At 27.3% G+C, this 19,925-nt stretch overlaps 1 protein-coding gene across 1 annotated transcript; it reads left to right on the plus strand.

The window, feature by feature from the left end:
• The first annotated feature begins 433 nt into the window (after window positions 1–433).
• LOC107167862 (uncharacterized) lies at window positions 434–19,846 on the plus strand. The gene is made up of 5 exons (XM_015517072.2): window positions 434–705; window positions 8,309–8,575; window positions 18,784–18,896; window positions 18,974–19,082; window positions 19,230–19,846. Exons 1-5 carry the CDS (start codon window positions 579–581, stop codon window positions 19,469–19,471), a joined length of 858 nt encoding a protein of 285 aa, XP_015372558.1. The 5' UTR covers window positions 434–578; the 3' UTR covers window positions 19,472–19,846.
• The last annotated feature ends 79 nt before the right edge of the window (window positions 19,847–19,925 follow it).

Here is a 19,925-nt window from a genome sequence, read left to right on the forward strand (position 1 = left end):
CATATATTATAAACATATATATTTATAATGTATTTAATGTCGATTGTCCGGTCTACTCCTCTGTTTAAGTATAGTTATTATACATTTATGCCCACTGCAATGCTATACCTCGTGTTTGATATCCGCAGCGACCAGCAAGCACGACAATGTGTGTGTGTGTGTGTGTGTGTGTGTGTACCGGTTTTTAACGCCAGCCGCTTATGCATGCGTATCGCCGCGCGTCGGAGATCGAAAGTGGTCTTATTTGCAGCATCGCGTTGCCCACTCGTCGGCAGTGGCGGCCGAGGAATAAATTTCTCCTTCTAAAGTACTCCTCACACGATTGTCCACAGTATAACGAACGATAATCGTGCACGAAATGGATGAACTATCCAGATATTACTAGCACTTATACCGTACCTAACCTACCACCGTGGCCGTGGTGCGACTGTTATAATAACACCATAGATCGCGAATTTTTTTTTTTATTATTATTTGATTTAGTTTTCGTTTTCGTTCCAGTATTAAACAATCGAGTCATTCGAGTTTTGAAGTAAAGTGTATATACAACATACTAAAGTGGTTTAAATCGTGCAAATATGAATTCTTGGACGTATACCGCTGCTAGAAGTATAATTCTGTTCCTGGCGTTGTTCATGTGTTTTGTCGCAACTCAAAGTCAGACAGTCATCCCTAGAACTGGCCATAAGCTAAACGAACCACAAGGTAAATTTATATTTAAAAATTAAAATTAATACCAAATATGAAAAGCATTACATTAATAAATTAAGTATTCTTTTATTTTTTATTTTTGAGAAGATAAAAGTATAACAATCTTTATTTAACATATTTCAAATTCTTAACAGTTCTTATAAAGTGGAATAAAAGAGGGATATTAAATATTTGAAATTTCAATTTATAAATATTTCTAAAATTACTCTTTATCATATAGTATTATGTACATCGATTTAATAAAAAATAAACTTTACATAATATTTATTCAGTTATTTTATAATTTAAATTGTTTAAACATCAATTCATCATTATTCATACTTATAAGCTCATATCTATTCAAAATCGTACACCTATTCACTATTATTTATATATAGATGCATGACATGTAGATACGATATGAATATTTTAAATTAGACTAAGTACACAATAATAAAGAATTAAAAACCGTTTTGTTTTACTAATTAGAAAATATTATAAACGAGTACCTTAATTACCAATACTTATGTCTTTAATGGTAATTGGTAGTGTGATAACTCTGGTAAAAATTCGTTTATCTCATTCAGCTTTCTCTCGGTCACAAGAATATTTTTCGATTTGACTTTCTTTATAAAATATTTTAGTTGATACTCCTGCTTAAATTGCTGAATGGCTAATTTTTCAAATTAATATCGCAGCAATATATTTTGTGGTTAACATAAATCAGTATATTGCAATAAAAATATTAAATAAAATATGTTTTATAAATTCAACTCAATAATCCAATATGTTATTGTAAATAATAAAACCACCTACATAGTTTACATAATAACATGTAATTTCCATAATTAAGTTAATGTAAAAGTAATGAGGCTTTTATTTTTATTGTTATACTTTTTAGATTTATCGAGTAAAATCTTGAACAGCTCAAGGATAAAGAATGTGAAGTATCCATTAAAAATAGATATAGGGAGTGAAAAACAAGTATATTTAACCTATAATAGAAACTATGACTCTTGGTCTAGGTCCTTGACAAAGTTTTATTGAAATATATTGTAGAAAGGAAAAATGTTTCTGTTATAGTTTGTCCAAACAAATAAAAATGTATGAATGCGCACATTTGTGTGAAAATTAGTATGGAGAAAATAACGAGTTTCTATTTTTAAATTTTGTTTTAAGACAAGACTAGTGCACAACTAAACAAGTCCGATCTTTCAAGTCCAGATTATATCCAATTAAATTATAGTCATTACATCACACACTAATGTTTAATTTATATTAACTCTTTATAGACGTGATGGAGTTGATACTATAGAGGATAATTTAATATTATAAACATTATTACGTTTGGTTTTTTACAGATACATTTTTAAACTCATGTTCTCTATAATTAATTCATTGTAATTATTCTAATACGGATAGGTTTTATTATATATACATATTTTAGTTATTTTCAAGCTATTATACCCACACCAAAATAATGTTTTAGTATTCCTTTTTAATTTTTAATTTTTAATTTCTAATATCTATTTTATAAATTCCAGTCTATTATCTATACGTGTACATTGTACGATGTACAATATGTACCTACTATATTATTTGAAAAATTACTCATAAAAATTATTATAGCACGTTTAAACGCACATTTAGTGTTCGATCCGGAAATGTTCATGTTTTCCATACCGCGTTAATCTTTTTAATTTCTAATGCTCTGAATTATACCGTCATCACCATTGGATATTAGTACGCTATACAATACAATTATTAAATAATAAATGAAAATAAAATATTTTCTGAATGAAATATTGTAAACTTTTAACAAATAACAGAAGTAAGAAATATGATATTTTATGTTTATAATAATACGTTGTAACCCGTATAGAATCCGCTTAATATGATAATAACAAAAATATCTGCAAGACCTTTCTGTATAATTAATGGTTGTGTCGTTGTTTACCTACAAATTTATCAAAGCGAAACTGTTTTAGCATGCGCTATTATCATATGCTTTTATCACAATAGGCGTGAACACTTTGTTCGCCAACTAATAATGTGCCTACATGATTATACGTATTATTACGCCAGTATCAACTACAAGAATTTATTTTAAACACCGAAACGATTAATGTTTTGATACCAACATATATATATATATATATATACATATATACGACGAGAAAGGAAGAGTTATAGTAAATCTAAATTTATAATGAAAACATGACGTATTTGTTTTATGATCGAAATGCAGCTTCTTTAGTAGACATATACACCTTTATATATGTGTATACGATTCAATAAACGTAAAACGTACATGGCTTTGAAGGTCGTGACCAGTAATACCTTATATTGTTATATATAATATATAAATATATATTCAACTAGCTATAACTTACAATACTATACTGAAAGTTATAACACGTATGTGTGTGCTTTGCCGCTCGGCTGGCTATATTGTATAATATGTGACATTCAACCGGTATCAAAGAAGAACTTCCTTGTGAACAAATATGTATCCACCTATTATAGAGGTGGGTCTCAACTCGTCGAGAGAAAGTGGATAGGTACTTTACATTACACGAACCAACCTATAATTTTGTCTCCAATCTCATTATCACGGTATATATATATATATATATATCATTATTGTTTTAAAATAAAAATATAAAAATTTATCAGATTAAAAAAAAAATGTCCATGAATATTACACCATTATTATAATATTATATTGCCCATTATTAAATAATGGTTTTTTTCGCATCTACCATAAGCTCCGTATTATAATTTAATAGCTGCTTCTAAAACTCAATAACGTTGCATAAGATTATTTGTACCTATAAGTATGAAACAATAATTCGGGCCCTACAAGTCCTTTTTTTAACACATATTTTTATAATGCCAGTATTCAGTAGTAGAGAAAGTACCGTATAATGTAATGTAATATTATAATTTATAATAGGTACTTTTGTAAACAATGCTTATATAGGTATATACATTTATACGGCCGCATAGTTTGTACACCACAGACGAGAAAATCAAATATTCCATAGATTAGAAGTCAAAATTATAAATTGAAATGAAATAATGTCATAACCGTTTTCCATTTTTAGAAGTTTTTTTTAAAATTTAATTCAATAATTTGAATTGCTATAATAATATCGAATTAACGGAAGAAAAACGTACGTTGTATTATTGTACAAATTCCATTATGTTACTTTGTTGACTGTTGTAACTGCTATTTGTTTGTTTATAGGTACCTAGGTACAAATAAGGTGCTCATAATTTATATTTTTTATAAAGGTATACCTGCTATATAGCAATATATATTATTCATCAATGTAAAATTACATGTATAATAAACATATAATACATTTCGTTAGTTATGCAATTCTAAAGAAATATTTATTTAACTTGACTTGGGTAATAATAATATAATATAATAAGATACAAAAAAATGTTCGACTATCTTCAAAACTAAATGACAGTTGGTAAAAATTAATAAATTTAATATAAGAAGGTACCTACCTAATTATTTTACTATAATTACAAATGTTAGTGAATCTGACATTTTCCCTTTATGAATATTTAAAAATAAGCGTTTCATTCTGTATGTACCTATAGCTATGTATTACATAACTTATAAGCTGTTGTTTGAAATAAAAATAGTTTTCTATGAGTATAGGAACTCAATTAAAGTATTAAAAAAATTATAGTGCAATAATAATATGTACTGCATTAGTCATTATTATAAGGTGCATCTTAAGGTCATAAATCAATAATTTATAATTTTTTACCAACGTTTTTTGTCTCCTCTCTCCCTTGAATGAGGTAACAGTAATATTATATTTCTTTCACTATGTATTTATACGCACATTAAATCTACGAACTAACTAACAACAATATGTAATTTCATCTCTATTTTTATGTAATTATTACCAACATTACAACAATCAATGTTCATATTTTATATACACCTACCAGCCAACAGTAATATACTTGGTTTACTACACAATAATGATGATGGAGTACTTATAATAGCCTATAGGTTATAGGTACATATCAACTATCAAATTAAAGTTATGTTATAGTTACAAGATAGGTATAGTTAGATAAAATAACAATATTGACAACTATGAGTGCTACGCTATGGTAAACCGACTAAAACGTATAGAAATGAATTAGTATTTAATCTGTTTACATAATAATAATAACATTGTATAATGTTGATATTCCAAATTTTAAATTCAATAGTTAGGATAAATTTTAACTAAAGAGTTATGAATACATACAATATAATATGACTGATGTATATTTTTATACTCAACTTTCCTCTGTATAGTGATAACTATTAAATACCTACTGTATAATGATGAATAATAGGTTAGGTACCTACACTTCACACACACGGCGTACTGCAGTAATAGTTATAGTGACCGCGGTATCATGAAAACAATCACCTCGTGTTGTATTCTGTTCTTGTAAGTTATAATATATTAATATTAAGTGTTTAATGGGTGCTTTCTTAATAGTGCTTTGTTGTTCAACGAATATTGCCATATGGATGCAAATAATAGATTTTTATTGATTGATTATAAGCATATATTATGTATAGTGTAAAGATCGTCGAAACGAAATGTAACACTTGTCAGTATTGTATTGCAAAATGTTTGAGATAAATGTTGGTCTTGCATTATTAAAAAAAAATAATAAATACAATACAGCCGGCACAAGTATTAATAGTGTTATAATACAAGTGTAATAAAATACGACATTTATTTAAAATGCATACCAGGTTACAGGCCTGATATACGTGGACTAATCGTATAATTACGTAAGTTGCACTATATTATACCTATACCGATGTACCAATATACAATGCTTTTGTCTTTTGCTGTAAAATCGATTTAACACGATATACTATGATACATACTTCAAGAACGAGTGTGCAAAATAGAATATAGAGTATATAATACAACAAAACATTCAAAAATTTCAAGATGATACGTATAGGAAAAAAGTTTTATTACGTCGGTTATTGAAAAAATTCTACAGTTGTTAAAATTGTACAGACTTTCGACAAATTATAATGTCCATTTGACCATATGTATGATGATATAATATTATACCTGTATGGCCATATATGATATCTATCTACTTTTTGTCATCATAACAGCTATGCAGTAATTATATCCAGTATTATCTAGTGTTTGATCATATAATACCATCATATTATATAGTTGCCAGTTGGTACGTATTATATTTATATTTACCTACCTAAAGTAATGACGATCTATATAATCAGAAAATACTCACATTATATATAAATTTCACACATTGGTATGTATATTTCGTTGGCGTAACGAATTTTTCTTCAAACGTCGCGTAGGTACTATTTATTATTATCGTGTATCTACCCATACAATAGTGCCATAGTGTAGCTATAAGTACTTATTCTATACATTGCGCGCACATGCCTATACCTAGCTATCTACGCTCGCGTAACATAGCGTGCAATACGAACATATAATATATACCTAGCTGATCCGCCCTCGTGGCATGATATATATAATATATTTTAAGTGATTCACCAATCGTGTTCACCCCCATAATATCCGTAATTTAAACATTTATTCATATTTTAATTTATGGAATTGCTAATCACATCGAACCACCATATTCATTTCAAATTCTTTAATTTTTTTAGTAAATAATCTAACAATACTGCCGAGCAATAAAAACTTAATTTTTTCAATCAGAACCTCCCTTTTTTGCTTTAAATTGTGTAAAACTTAAAAGATATTTTTTTTTTTAAATATTTTAATGTAACTTTAATCTAAATCTAAATTCGAAACGAGTGATTTCTAAAAATTCTCTACATAATACAGTGATGTATAACCATGATTTCTAAAAGGGGGCTAAAAAATATATCAATAAACATTATAAATACAAATTTTATTACTGTGTCATATTTATCACATATAATATGTATATTTATGTTATCATAGATGATGAGTCTATTATTGACGTACTCATATTGTATATACTTCATACTAATTGTTTATGAAATATGGATGTACCTATAACTACGTATTGATACAAAAATAGTGTCTATCATAAAAAGAAAAAGAAATCTAATTGTAAGCTAATAATAATGTTATTGATGCTGTAACAATAATAAAAAAATAAAAAATAAAAATAAAACCGACGAAGACATGGTCCTCAGCTCCCCTGCAGGTCATGCGAAAAAAAAAATAAATTTTTTACAGCTTAAATTTTTTTCACTTTCAAATTTCAGAATTAAATAATAGAAAATAAATTGTTTTTCTGTATTTGTTGTGAAAGAGTTTATAAATTAAATATACAAAAACGAAATTTAATATTGATTATAAAATAAGTTATTTAATTTGTCAGATCTTTCTGTTACACCTTGTACCTATAGGTAACAAGCCCTGGTTTCACCAGCCCAGGGAGTTATATATAATATATATCCACAACTCCCTTAGCTAATCCGCCTCTGAGTACATCGTACTTACATCATGTGTATTATCTCTATCTTATAAAACATATAATATAGGTACCAAATTTGCGTTAAGCAGAACCAATGTTGTATTTATATTTTATAGCAATATCAAATTTATAAAGTAATAAGAATATTATTTAGGCTTTTATCCGTATTTAAATTTAAATTTGATGTGTCATGAGAATCTTAAAATTTTTATACATTACGTACCTAGTTATATATTAACTTCAATATTATAGAGACCAACAAAGAATTTGTTCTGCAGAACATACATTTTTCATGTTGTACCTACATGTACGTAATATATAAGTTGGATACTTTTAGGTATTTAGATACGTGGGGCATATCCTCTTAAGTATACTTTAAAATTCCAAAAATCATAAATCAAATTAAAGCATAAAATAAAAATACAACAGGATTGAACGCAATTGGTGAATAATCCTATATCCCTATATTATATACCTTAGTTGCTTAGTAGGTTTATCTACCTTCCATCCAATACATTTCGCGTGTCTACCTAGCTGTACTATCCATCCAATTCCGTTATCGTAACATCGCGTGCAATACTACGTACATAAAACTTGATAACCTACATACCTACTACCATTATAAAATATATTTTACATTACACGTAATATAATTTTAAATTATAATATATTATGATTATTTATTGTGCTTATTGTTTATTATATTGTTATGTTATTATTAACATAATATACCTTATATATTATGTTTATGTGCTAGATAGGTACAACTCATTTTCTTACCGATTTTCGTAATGCTTTGTATATTTCCAAAGAAACGCAAATCAGCTAGGTAGAATAAGAAAAAAACATTTTATTTTATATTAAATCCATTAACAAAAATGTGGCATGCAACCATATTATAGATATTTTTCCATAACGCCATACCCAAAAAACATAGTATCTATGATTCCTCAATTTTCCTTACTGGGGAAAAATATTTAGTAGCAGCATGCTTTAGTTTTTTTTTTTTTTAATACCTAATTATTGCACCGATGTGTTCTAATATATACCTATACCCATGTGAATCGCAATGTGTTATCCACTCTTGAAATTCTTGTCTGTTTGTTGTGTGTAGGTGGTGATTTAGTGAGGCAGAATAGCATTACACAGCAAATACTGGCGCAGTACCTGCAAAAGCGTCTGAACAGGGCGGGCGGGAGCGTGCAACAAATCGGTCTGCCACAGTTGTTATTGCCGACCGACGGCGGAAACGATTTGACGGCCAGTGTCGTCGGTATAAATAATAAAAATATTCAGAAAAATGTCGCCGAAAATCTTTACGACGGAAGTCCCGATGACGATGACGGTATCATCGGAGATGATGATGCTCGATATTATCAAGGTTAGAACGTCAGACTGCAACGAAAAATGCGTTTTATGTGCATTTATAGTACCCCTTTTCAGTTTTCTCTAATACAGTTGAGTAGCGATAACATGAAGTCGGAGGGGGATAAAAATTCAATTCGATATATGTATTATTCAAGATATTTAACTAATTAATAGGGGAAGAACTGTCAAGGGGAATAAAAAAAATTCGAGTTGTCAAGTTTTTCGAGTTATCGCGACTCGACTGTAATAATATTATAGACACACTGTAGATTCAGCACTGTGTCCCTCGGGGTTTAGGCCTATGTATAGTTGATGGACAGGTAACTACTGCAGGGATGAAAAATAAACGCAAAAAATACACTTGCCACACAAGTAAATTTTTTTTTTTGATTTGTTAGTGTCCGCACTGACTGTTGACACTTTACGTCCAACCCTCTTATTCAGTAAAATATACATACCTAAGGTCAGACATAATTGATTGATTTAATATATACTTTCAAATAAATATTTTAAAAAACGTCCATCATTGCATGGGTATAATAACATATCAGCACGGCGATCAGTGACCACAATAACATTATATACAGTTAAGACTAACAACAGTGAGCAATTTATTTATACATGCACTATCTAAATGTATTTTAATTTGACATCGTTTACCAGTCTTTCGACGGCCATGTCCAAAAATTTATTGGGACTGCGTCTACTCTGATATGAATCGTTAAATAATAGTCCATATAGTTTGAACAGTGTACGAAGTGTAATCTAGCGGCTGGTAATACGAAATGTTAATAATAGGTAGGTATAAATATAATAATATAATATTATACAGTCTACTTTAATTGTTAACTATTTTTTTTATGCATGAGAAAATATACTATCTAGTTAAGTGTTGTAATTAAAATATAATATACTTTATGCGGAAATTGTTCGTAGTAAATATTTATGGGACGAGGACAGTGGACAACGAAGTATGCGTTTTTAAATTCGTGATCCAGGCGGAGGTCAGGTCATGATAAAAAACATATTTTGAATTTGACCAAATCAAATCCTTGACCAAATTATTGAAGTGTTTATGGCGAATATATGCGTATACTATACCATGTGAAGAGAGATAACTATTTATAATTAATTAATAATTACCAAGGTATATATAATACCAATTTATATTATAATTATATACCTACCTAGTCTATACAGATACCTATAAATTACGATATTATACGTTTGCATTGTACATGCAAATCCCCTCTGAAGATACCTATTGGAATTAATATATTCATGACGGATAAGCGTATTTAGGAGCTGATATAAAGCGATGATACTAAAAATGGGCGTTCATTAAAAAAAAAAAAAAAAAAAACCGTGAAAATTATAATTGTTAATAGAATTTATAAAAATATATCGATTTTTGATACACAGCTATTTTATTATTTTTATTTAATATATTACCCAAACAGCACAATAGACGAAAAATGCAATATAATACATATCATACTTGTATTATATTCATACATAGACAATGTTATAATATTTTAACAATCGTATACGTTCTGATTATTTTGATTGCCAAACTAGGTACAATAGGTACTGAAAATCTCGTTAGACGATAATATCAGATTTACGTCTGAAATAATATTGAACATAAAAAATATAAGTAATGTACCTAATACGGTTTTAAATATTTCGTTATTTAATAAGTGGATCTCATCACTATTGTTCAGTATTTTGAAACGTATACTGTTTATATATGTACCGCAATACTGTACAAGACAAGTAACAAACTTAAAAAGTAGCTACCTATATTGCATTTGAAAATTTGTATATGCACATGGGTTTGTTAAAAACATAATAGTTACCAACAATCCTTGATGGCGATTCTCGAGTAATTCTCATCTATTTATATTTTGATATCTGTTATTACATAATCAAATATATGATATACAGTTATCCTTTGTAAGATACTCATTTCTGATTTCATATACAAAAGTATAGATAAATAGATAATGTAGACTGTTATTAGAAGAATAATGTACCTTTCACATAAATTGTGAGTATATATATATATTATTACTGTATTAGTAATTTAGTATCTGTCCTGACCATATCATTATTGTGTGATAAAATGGTTTTTTGTTATTTTAAGTACCTATTCTTCATGAAACACATTATTCCGACTATGCAATAAATTTATGAATAACATATAGGCAATCATAATAATCATTTTTTACGATCATTGTTGAACATTGAAGAACCTATTTAGGTATCTAATAAATCCCTTCTATGATAGCTATTCATGACTTGATCATTTTTTTTTCAACACCGACAAACGTAATACCAAACTGTATTAACTAAATTGTAAATACAGTATAAAATATTGTCTATATACCTGCAATCAAAATAATAATTAAATTTAATAAAATATACTCCCTAAAGTTATAACTCGTTAATCGTTAAAGAATCAACCATGTCACTAAATATTGATAGATATATTATATAAATATAACAATGTATTATTTAGGTACATGTGGTGTTGGGGGGGGGGGGGGGAGAAAATAAATTGCCTAATAATAATAACGACTCTGTACGCACAGCCGTACAATAGTACCTACTTGGATTAATGGGTCCTTCGTTTTTTTTTTTCATATAACTTGAGCATACATAAAAAGTGTATCTCAGTAATAGTAGGTGCCATATAGTGCGAAAATTATTTTTGGTGTAGATTGATTTGATTCTGTAATTTTAAACCCAGTAAATACTCGAGTGAAACCAGGACATAAATGTAATAAACTAATAAATTAACTATAACCTACTGTAATATAACTATAATCAAAATAAAAAAAGCGGGTAAGTGGATGTCGCTCTACTGTACATTAGGTGATGGGGTGGACCTCTCACTAGGGTAAGTTAGATTTGAATGCAATGATAGGTATCATTGTATACGAAAAACGATTCTGAATGGAGATGATTTGTCAGTCTAGGATATATTATATTTAAATATAGTCATATATTCTATTTTTAAACAAATATTTTATTTTTAAATTGAATTTTGAACTACAAAATAATTTGCAAATATTCATGGTTTTGACAAATTTTGGTCAATATTTGAACTTCAAATGCTAATAAAAAAAATGTGCCTATGTATTCTTATAGTTTTTTAATCACTATAATAATAACTTATGAGAAACTTTGTATTAAATTTTCAAGTATTTTGATAGGGCCAAAAAAATTTTCTGAAAAATTGAAAATTTCAGTGGTCTATAAATATCTCAAAAAAAGTCAAAATATTTTAAAAATTAAATCATGTAAAGAAAAAGCCAATCTTAATAACCGGTAAAATTTTCAAGTATCTACGACTTATACTTTTTAAATAATAACAAATATTTAAAATCGTTTGAGGATAAATCGTTATCGTTACGCTATTTCGTAAAAATATAAAATTCAAACGCACTTAAAATTTTTCCTATAATGATGCTTCGAGTTTTCTCTATAGCTACTTGAAGGAAAACTTATGGAAAACTTAGTGTTGTATTTTTAATCCTTAGTTATAAACAAAAACAATTTTATGATTTTTCAACTTCAAAATTACTTGCAAATATTCGCGTTTTCGACAGATTTCGTAAATATTTGAACTATAAACGCTTCTAAAAAAAAATGTGACTAACGATTTTTAATTTTTTTTAGATACAATAATAACAACTCATAAGAAACCTTGTATTAAATTTTCAAGTTTTTTTGGTCATCCAACATTTTTTTACCGACCCTTCAAAAAAATCAAAATTTCAGTGGTTTATAAATAACTCAAAAAAAGTCAAAAATTTTTGAAAATTAAACTGAATATAGATATCACTAACATAAACATTTGGTGAAAATGTCAAGTATTTACAGTGATTAGTTTTCGAATTACAACCATATAAAAAAATCGATTTGGTCGAAAACTTGGTTTTGCGTAAAAATTCCCGTTTTTCTGTCATTTTTTTTTTTTGTTTTTCTCGATTTTTTTGAAAAATGTTGGAAAATGTTTACTTTTGACCTCTAAAATGCACCAGGATATTAACTTTTACATCGGAAACCACCCCCAAAGTTTGAAATTGAAGCATTATTTCGACTAGTTATGCTGTACACAGACACAAAAAAAAAATAAAAAATAATAACACACATCACTGTAAAATCAATACATTCATCACTTCGTTTAGAATCTAAAAAAAAATGTCTCCACATAATTCATATTTTTAGCAATCATATAATAGTAAAAACAATTTTAATTTAGATAATGATTTAATTTAAGTAAACTCTGTAAATAGTATTACTTACAATAATAATATTGCATTTACCTTGGTTGAGCTTCAACAATGTTAAAACTTCAAATGCAAAGGTATTTTTTTTTATATGTATTATATCAATAAAATTTTTTGATCAGAAACAATATGAAATGTTTATATCTTCAATGAATGGTCACGTGAAAACTAACTATTATAATATTTTAGATTCTGAACGAAGTGATGAATGTATTGATTTTACAATGATGTGTGTGAAGATCCTTGGTGCATTATTTATAGAGGTCAAAAGTAAACATTTTCCAACATTTTTCAAAAAAATCGAGAAAAACAAAAAAAAAATGACAGAAAAACGGAAATTTTTATGCAAAATCAGTTTTCGACCGAATCGATTTTTTTATATGGTTGTAATTCAAAAACTAATCACTGTAAATACTTGAAATTTTCACCAAATGTTTATGTTAGTTATATCTATATTCAGTTTAATTTTCAAAAATTTTTGAATAGCGTAGGTACCGATAACGATTTATCCTGAAACGATTTTAAATATTTGTTATTATTCAAAAAGTATAAGTCCTAGATACTTGAAAATTTTACCAGTTATTAGGATTGGCATTTTCTTTACATGATTTAATTTTCAAAATATTTTGACTGTTTTTGAGATATTTATAGACGACTGAAATTTTCAATTTGTCTGAAAATTTTTTTTTGAAGTGTCGATAAAAACTTTTTGGCCCTATCAAAATACTTGAAATTTTCAAGTTGAAAATTTAATACAAAGTTCCTCATAGGTTATTCTTATAGTGATTAAAAAATTATAAGAATACATAGGCACAATTTTTTTTTTATTAGTATTTAAAGTTCAAATATCGACTTAATACGTAAAAATTACGGCAATTTTCAAATTATCTTAGATCGAAATTCATAAAAGTTTTTCTTTTTAATTCTAAGATTTGAGAATTTAATACAAGGCTCATAATATTTTTACAATAGAAGTTGAAAAATAAAATAAATGTATGGCCACAATTTTTTTTTACATGTATTCAAATTTTAATTTTGACAACATACGTAAAAATCACAAAAATTCGTAAATTATTTTATCCTAGAAATTCATAAAAAATTTTCCTTTTATACCTAAGATTTGAAAATTTAATACAAGGCTCCTTACAAATTTTTCAATCTTTATCACAAAAAAAATGTCCACCGGAAATTCAAATTAAATTTTTATTAACATTTGAATTTCAAATATTGACAAAAATTCGTCAAAACCATGAATATTTGCAAATTATTTTGTAGTTCAAAATTCATAATATTGTTTGTATTTATATCTAAGGTTATACAATTTAACACCAAGTTTTCCATAAGTTTTGCTTCAAATAGCTATAGAGAAAATTTGAAGCGTTATTATAGGAAAAATGTTTTGAGCGTTTGAGTTTTAAATTTTTATGAAATCACGTAATGATAACGATTTATCCTCAAACCAGGTATTCGTAGATATCTATGATAATATAAGGTATTATGAATTATGATAACTATATGATAACTACACTAATTGATTAACCGTGCCTTATGCAAAATGCGTCTGAATTAAAAAATAAAATATTTGTTTCAAAATAGAATATATGACAATATTTAAATATAATATATCCTAGACTGACAAATCATCTCCGTTCAGAATCGTTTTTCGTATACAATGATACCTATCATTGCATTCAAATTTAATCCCATCCATTACAGTAACCTACTGTACAGCAGAGCGACATCCACGACTTACCCGCTTTTTTTATAGTTTGTTTCACGCCAGTAATTTATATTAGAACACTTTTTGTCTTCATGATACTGGTAAATATTATGTACCTTAACAAAAAAAAAATTATTTTTGAAATACTACGGCAGTAATTTGATGAATATATTAATTATTAAAAGTATTTATTAATGTAATTATTACGAAAATGTCAAACATTTTTATGATGTTCACGTACAGACGATTTTGTTTTGTTTCTAAGAACGGTACACCCCCGTCGGCCATCGTCTATAATAATATGATCGGTCTTCTGATTACATCAACACAGTATTATGGATATTTTATGAATTTTAAATAATAATTTTTTAAAACTAGTTTATTTATAATTTGGTGTACGATCGTCGTTATATGCGAGTTGCTGACCTCGGATGCAGAAAATAATAAAACTTAGAACAAATTTTTTTTTTTTTAATTTAATTTTGACATTAATATGCTTTGATTAAAATTATACGACGAATATAATATACATACCTCGTATACATTTTATTACCAACCAGTGTGTGTTTAATACAAGTTCACATATTATGTATATATAGGTACCTATAACCAAATGTTTAACATATTGTTACATACCTATATATCAATCACTCAAAAATACCTATACCAGTTATACCCAGTGTTCGGATTAGATAAGTATTTTTCTATCTAGATAAAGATAAAGATGATGCAACTGAAAAGTATCTAAATAGAGATGAAAGATGACTAAACTCATATTCATCTAGATAAAGATAAAGATAGATATTTTTTTATCTAGATAAAAAAAAGATACATTTTTTTTAAAATTATTTTAAAATAGGTGTACCATAATCTGAAATAACAATATAGTTATTTTTTGTTCATTTTATTTTTTTTAGTGTGTAAAAAATATTATTATATGTTAATGGATTAACATATATAGAACAAGTAAATCACATTTTTAAATTAAATGTTAATATTAATTATGCTTTGTTATAATAATAATAATTATCATTTAACAACCGTCGATAATAACCAGACAACGGCAAGCATCTATTCCTAAAATAGACGAATTGTACATTTTTAATTTCTACAGGCTACGATATCGATATGAGTTTAACACAGTCGTTATTTTACGTTATTTGTACATATTATTATAAATTGTATTATTTATAAATAATACATTTAATAAAAATTAAAAAAAATCGTTTGACCAATTCTTACGATTTTCATCAATAAAAAAAGTATCTAGATGAATTTATTTAGATTAGTAAATTATTTATCTAAGATAAACGTTTAGATACCTTATAACTATTTATCTAGATAAGATAAAAGATGAACAAAAAACTATCTAGATAAATATCTAGATAAATTTATCTAGATAAGTCCGAACACTGGTTATACCTATGCTCAATATATTACAATGTATAGAGTACCCATATGGAGTATATTGTTTTTAAAAAACATTTTAGAAGGTTACGTTTGAACCTTGAACCTATATTAGAGTGCGACGAGTTACAATACCTCGAGGGTCTGAAATCAAAATAAACCTCGCGACTAATGTTAAAATAAAATGTGTAATGGACCTACTAATGTAGATCGTATGCGACGTATGATGTATATTAGATATACAGGCAAACTATAGGTTAGGTGTGTGTGACACTGAACGGATGGATGGTATTATATTTTTATAATTTTTTTTTGTCCTATTAAAGTTCGCCAGCCTTAACAGGATAAACAAAACAAAAAAAGTTAAAATATAATACCTCAATCAATTGGTATGAGAGTTCTAATATTTTCTTAATTTATTTACCCGTACACAGATATTATATAGACGTGCATTAAACAGAATAATATACATATGTATTCAGTGGCTATTCAACAAAATAGTATTAAAACAATTAGATATAGGAATATATAATTGTAATCAATACCACTCAATTTCTTAGAAATGGATATAAATGGAAAACGCCCTCTAACAACTTTTTCTTTCATAATTGTCGAAACTAATTGTAAACAAAGTTTTCTTTAAATAAAAAAAAAACAACTTTTTTCACTTTATTGTGGTATACACAATCTGTACCACGAAGGTACAATGAGCCGAGTATTAGCAAAAATATAAAGTAAAATCATGAATCAACTTGATGAAAATAGCCACACATCGATGACACTTTTAAATGATTTTTTTTTAAAACTAATTCAACTATATCATACACACATTTATTTTATCCTTATTTTGTTACCATATCTCTGCACCTGCAGTTACGTTTTAAATGCCTCGGAAGATTAACCGGAATAACTTTTGTTGAGATATCTTTAATTAGGATATTGGAATGGGATGCAAGACGATTGTAGAATCTTTTATAATAAGCTATTGATTCTTCTAATCTCACAACTTAGAAAAAAAAAAACAATGTTCTCTCGAAATTTTCAATATACAACACAGTGGTGTCGAACCCTATATTAAGGTCAGACCATGGCCCGATATATTTTGAAAAATTTAGGATAGGGCCACTTCATATTGACCATTTTCCTCTCCGCGGTACGCTGTTTTTGCCAATATTAAGATATTGGGCCTCTTGAATTATTTTTCGCCTAACTAGATTTTTGAGACTTCAGCACCACCACTGGCACAACATAAAATTATATCATAATCAAGAATACAAGTAGGTACACGCTGACATTATTCATACTCACTGACATACTCCACATAAGTACGGCACCTATAAAAATAATAATTAAAAATACCTATTACTGATATTATAGGTAGGTACCTACGAACAACACATATTTTATATGAAAATTATTATAGACGATTTTTTAGTAATATTTAAACCCAAACAAAATGGTGTATTTTTTACGCAAATATCACGTTCGCAGTTACTTATATTTTAGACTATATTTTAAATATTAAATCACATCAAAATAATTATGTATCTATATCTAATTAAAATATTAATTCTTTGGATGATGTACTTACATCATAATATAATTCAGGTTAGTTTCGTCTTAAAGTGTATCACCGTTAATTCAAGTTTGATTTTAATTTAAAACAATTGTAATGACTAACAAGTATTGAAAATGATGTAAAATGGCACTTGAAATAATGAAATATTGAAGGCCACTCTCACCAATATCCATTAGATTAGACTAGCGTCGAATAGCATTGTTTATTTAAAAATTACCTACTTGATTTAGTAGAAGTAAACTTGTAAACAGTAAACACTTCGTCGGTTGAAGAGTTAATCTAACCAATTAATAACAGAAAGTAAATATACGTATTGGATATAAATTGCATAATCAAGAACCTACTTTAGCACTGACAATCTCTTAAATGATGCACTTGCAATAGGTACTACAAACCATATATCGTAGCGACTATGATAAAATATTAATACAATAGCATACCTACCTCTGTAGATATTTTAACCTCTAACTCATAAAGTAATAATTTAATATTCATACTTATTCAAGTTTTTCATCCATTGGTATACTGCAGACTGATTTATCTATAATATGTATATGTTACTCAAGCTACCTACTCATTCGAATTTTGATTTATTTATATCAACAATAAAAAAAAAAATCATCTGCTTAACAATTATTTACAATAAAAACGACTGACTCTTATTAGTCTTATTTGAAAAGAAAAAACAAGGTTGAATCACCACATCGCAGTATTGAATTATATGGAAAATTAAATTATGATACATCATCATCATCGCTGGCGTTTATAACTCTATTTATAGTTTTGCCTCCAACACTATGTGTCTATGTCCCTCCATTTCTCTCGATCTTGGATAATTTCCTTCTATTCTTTTACTCCCACAGTTTTAAGATCCTCTTCAACTATATCAAGCCATCTCTTCCTTGGGCTGCCTCGAGATGTCTTCCCTTCTGGTTTCCATTCTATCACTGCCCTTATGGTTTCTTCTTCGCTTTTTCTCATTAGGTATGTGCCTAAAACCAATGTAATCTTTGTCCTTTTATTTATTATTAATTATGATTCACACAATTTAAATAATTTAAAATATGGCAACTAAGTACTTAAGTACTCAAACATTCATGAAATCATGATTAGAATAAATATATTATTAAAGGAAATAATTGAGAAACTTAATTTTACTTTGAAAAATCGGTAAAATTTCATTTAATTAGTAGTGTTATGTTATTTTTATGTTATAGGTGAATGCAGCAATAACAATTGTGTTGAAGACAGCGCTTCTGTCATAAATAAGTGGTCACTGCCACTTTTACGATCGGGAGATAAAAAATTATACTTGGGAATATTTTTTAAGGTATCTAACTATAAAAAAAAAAATCGCTTTTAAAATCACAAAAGAATGTCTAAATCGCCTATTTTTATGAATTATAGGCTAATTGGTATAAAGCCGCACAATATTGCAGATATCATGGAATGCATTTGGCAAGCATAAGTAGCCAAGAAGAGAATGACAAGTTGGAAAAATACATTAAAGATAATGGTAAGAACATGCGTACTAGCGTACTCGATAAATAAATAATCGTAAACTAACTACCTAACTGTAGGTACTTATTTAGCTATTTATAACTTTTGGAAAGAGTGTAGTGTATAATTATTATAAATTATTACGAAATTTGATATTTTTTAGGTTTAGGCCATGAACACTTTTGGACCTCTGGTACAGATCAAGCAGAAGAAGGATCATTCTTTTGGTTGGCCAATGGCCGACCAATTGGATACACTAACTGGAATGCTGGCGAACCAAACAATTTTAAATATGAAAATGGTGAAGAGGAACATTGTTTAGAATTATGGAATCGAGATGGAAAAGGTTTAAAATGGAACGATTCGCCATGCTCATTTGAAACCTTTTTTGTATGTGAAATGTGAAGAACTAAAAAAACATCATTAGGAATAATTCTATTAAAAATTGTACTATAAAAATATTGAGCATTACTATAATTTATAATTTTATCACATTATGATTAATTTGTAAATAATTGCATTAGAAAAATCTCTCAATTTAGACATAATTATTTAAATAAAAAAGTTTCTAAACTAATTATTACGATATTGTATCACGTAGTAAGTTGCTAGTTAAGAAATCAATAAGAAAAATACTTTTAAATATAAACATAGTTATGTTTACGTTTATTTTGTAATATCAAATAAAACAAAATTGTAGAAGATATATTCATATATTATATTATAAGATTAATAAGATTATATTTATTAAATATAAGAAACTTCAAAATTGTTTTGAAATTTGTTCATTTTATGAGGAAAATGTCTTAACTATTTAGAATTATTATTAAGTACATTCAGTGGCGTATCCAGGATTTTC

This window comes from Diuraphis noxia, unplaced genomic scaffold (assembly GCF_037042655.1).
Source record: "Diuraphis noxia isolate RWA-SAM2 unplaced genomic scaffold, SU_Dnox_SAM2 contig0002, whole genome shotgun sequence".
NCBI classification, from domain to species: domain Eukaryota; kingdom Metazoa; phylum Arthropoda; class Insecta; order Hemiptera; family Aphididae; genus Diuraphis; species Diuraphis noxia.

Excerpts from the sequence above, each read along its gene's own strand:
- LOC107167862 (XM_015517072.2), top strand. The coding sequence starts at position 579 with ATGAATTCTTGGACGTATACCGCTGCTAGAAGTATAATTCTGTTCCTG. Across the intron at positions 18,897-18,973 it reads ACTTGGGAATATTTTTTAAG|GCTAATTGGTATAAAGCCGC; the intron begins GTATCTAACTAT and ends TATGAATTATAG. Across the intron at positions 19,083-19,229 it reads AAAATACATTAAAGATAATG|GTTTAGGCCATGAACACTTT; the intron begins GTAAGAACATGC and ends GATATTTTTTAG.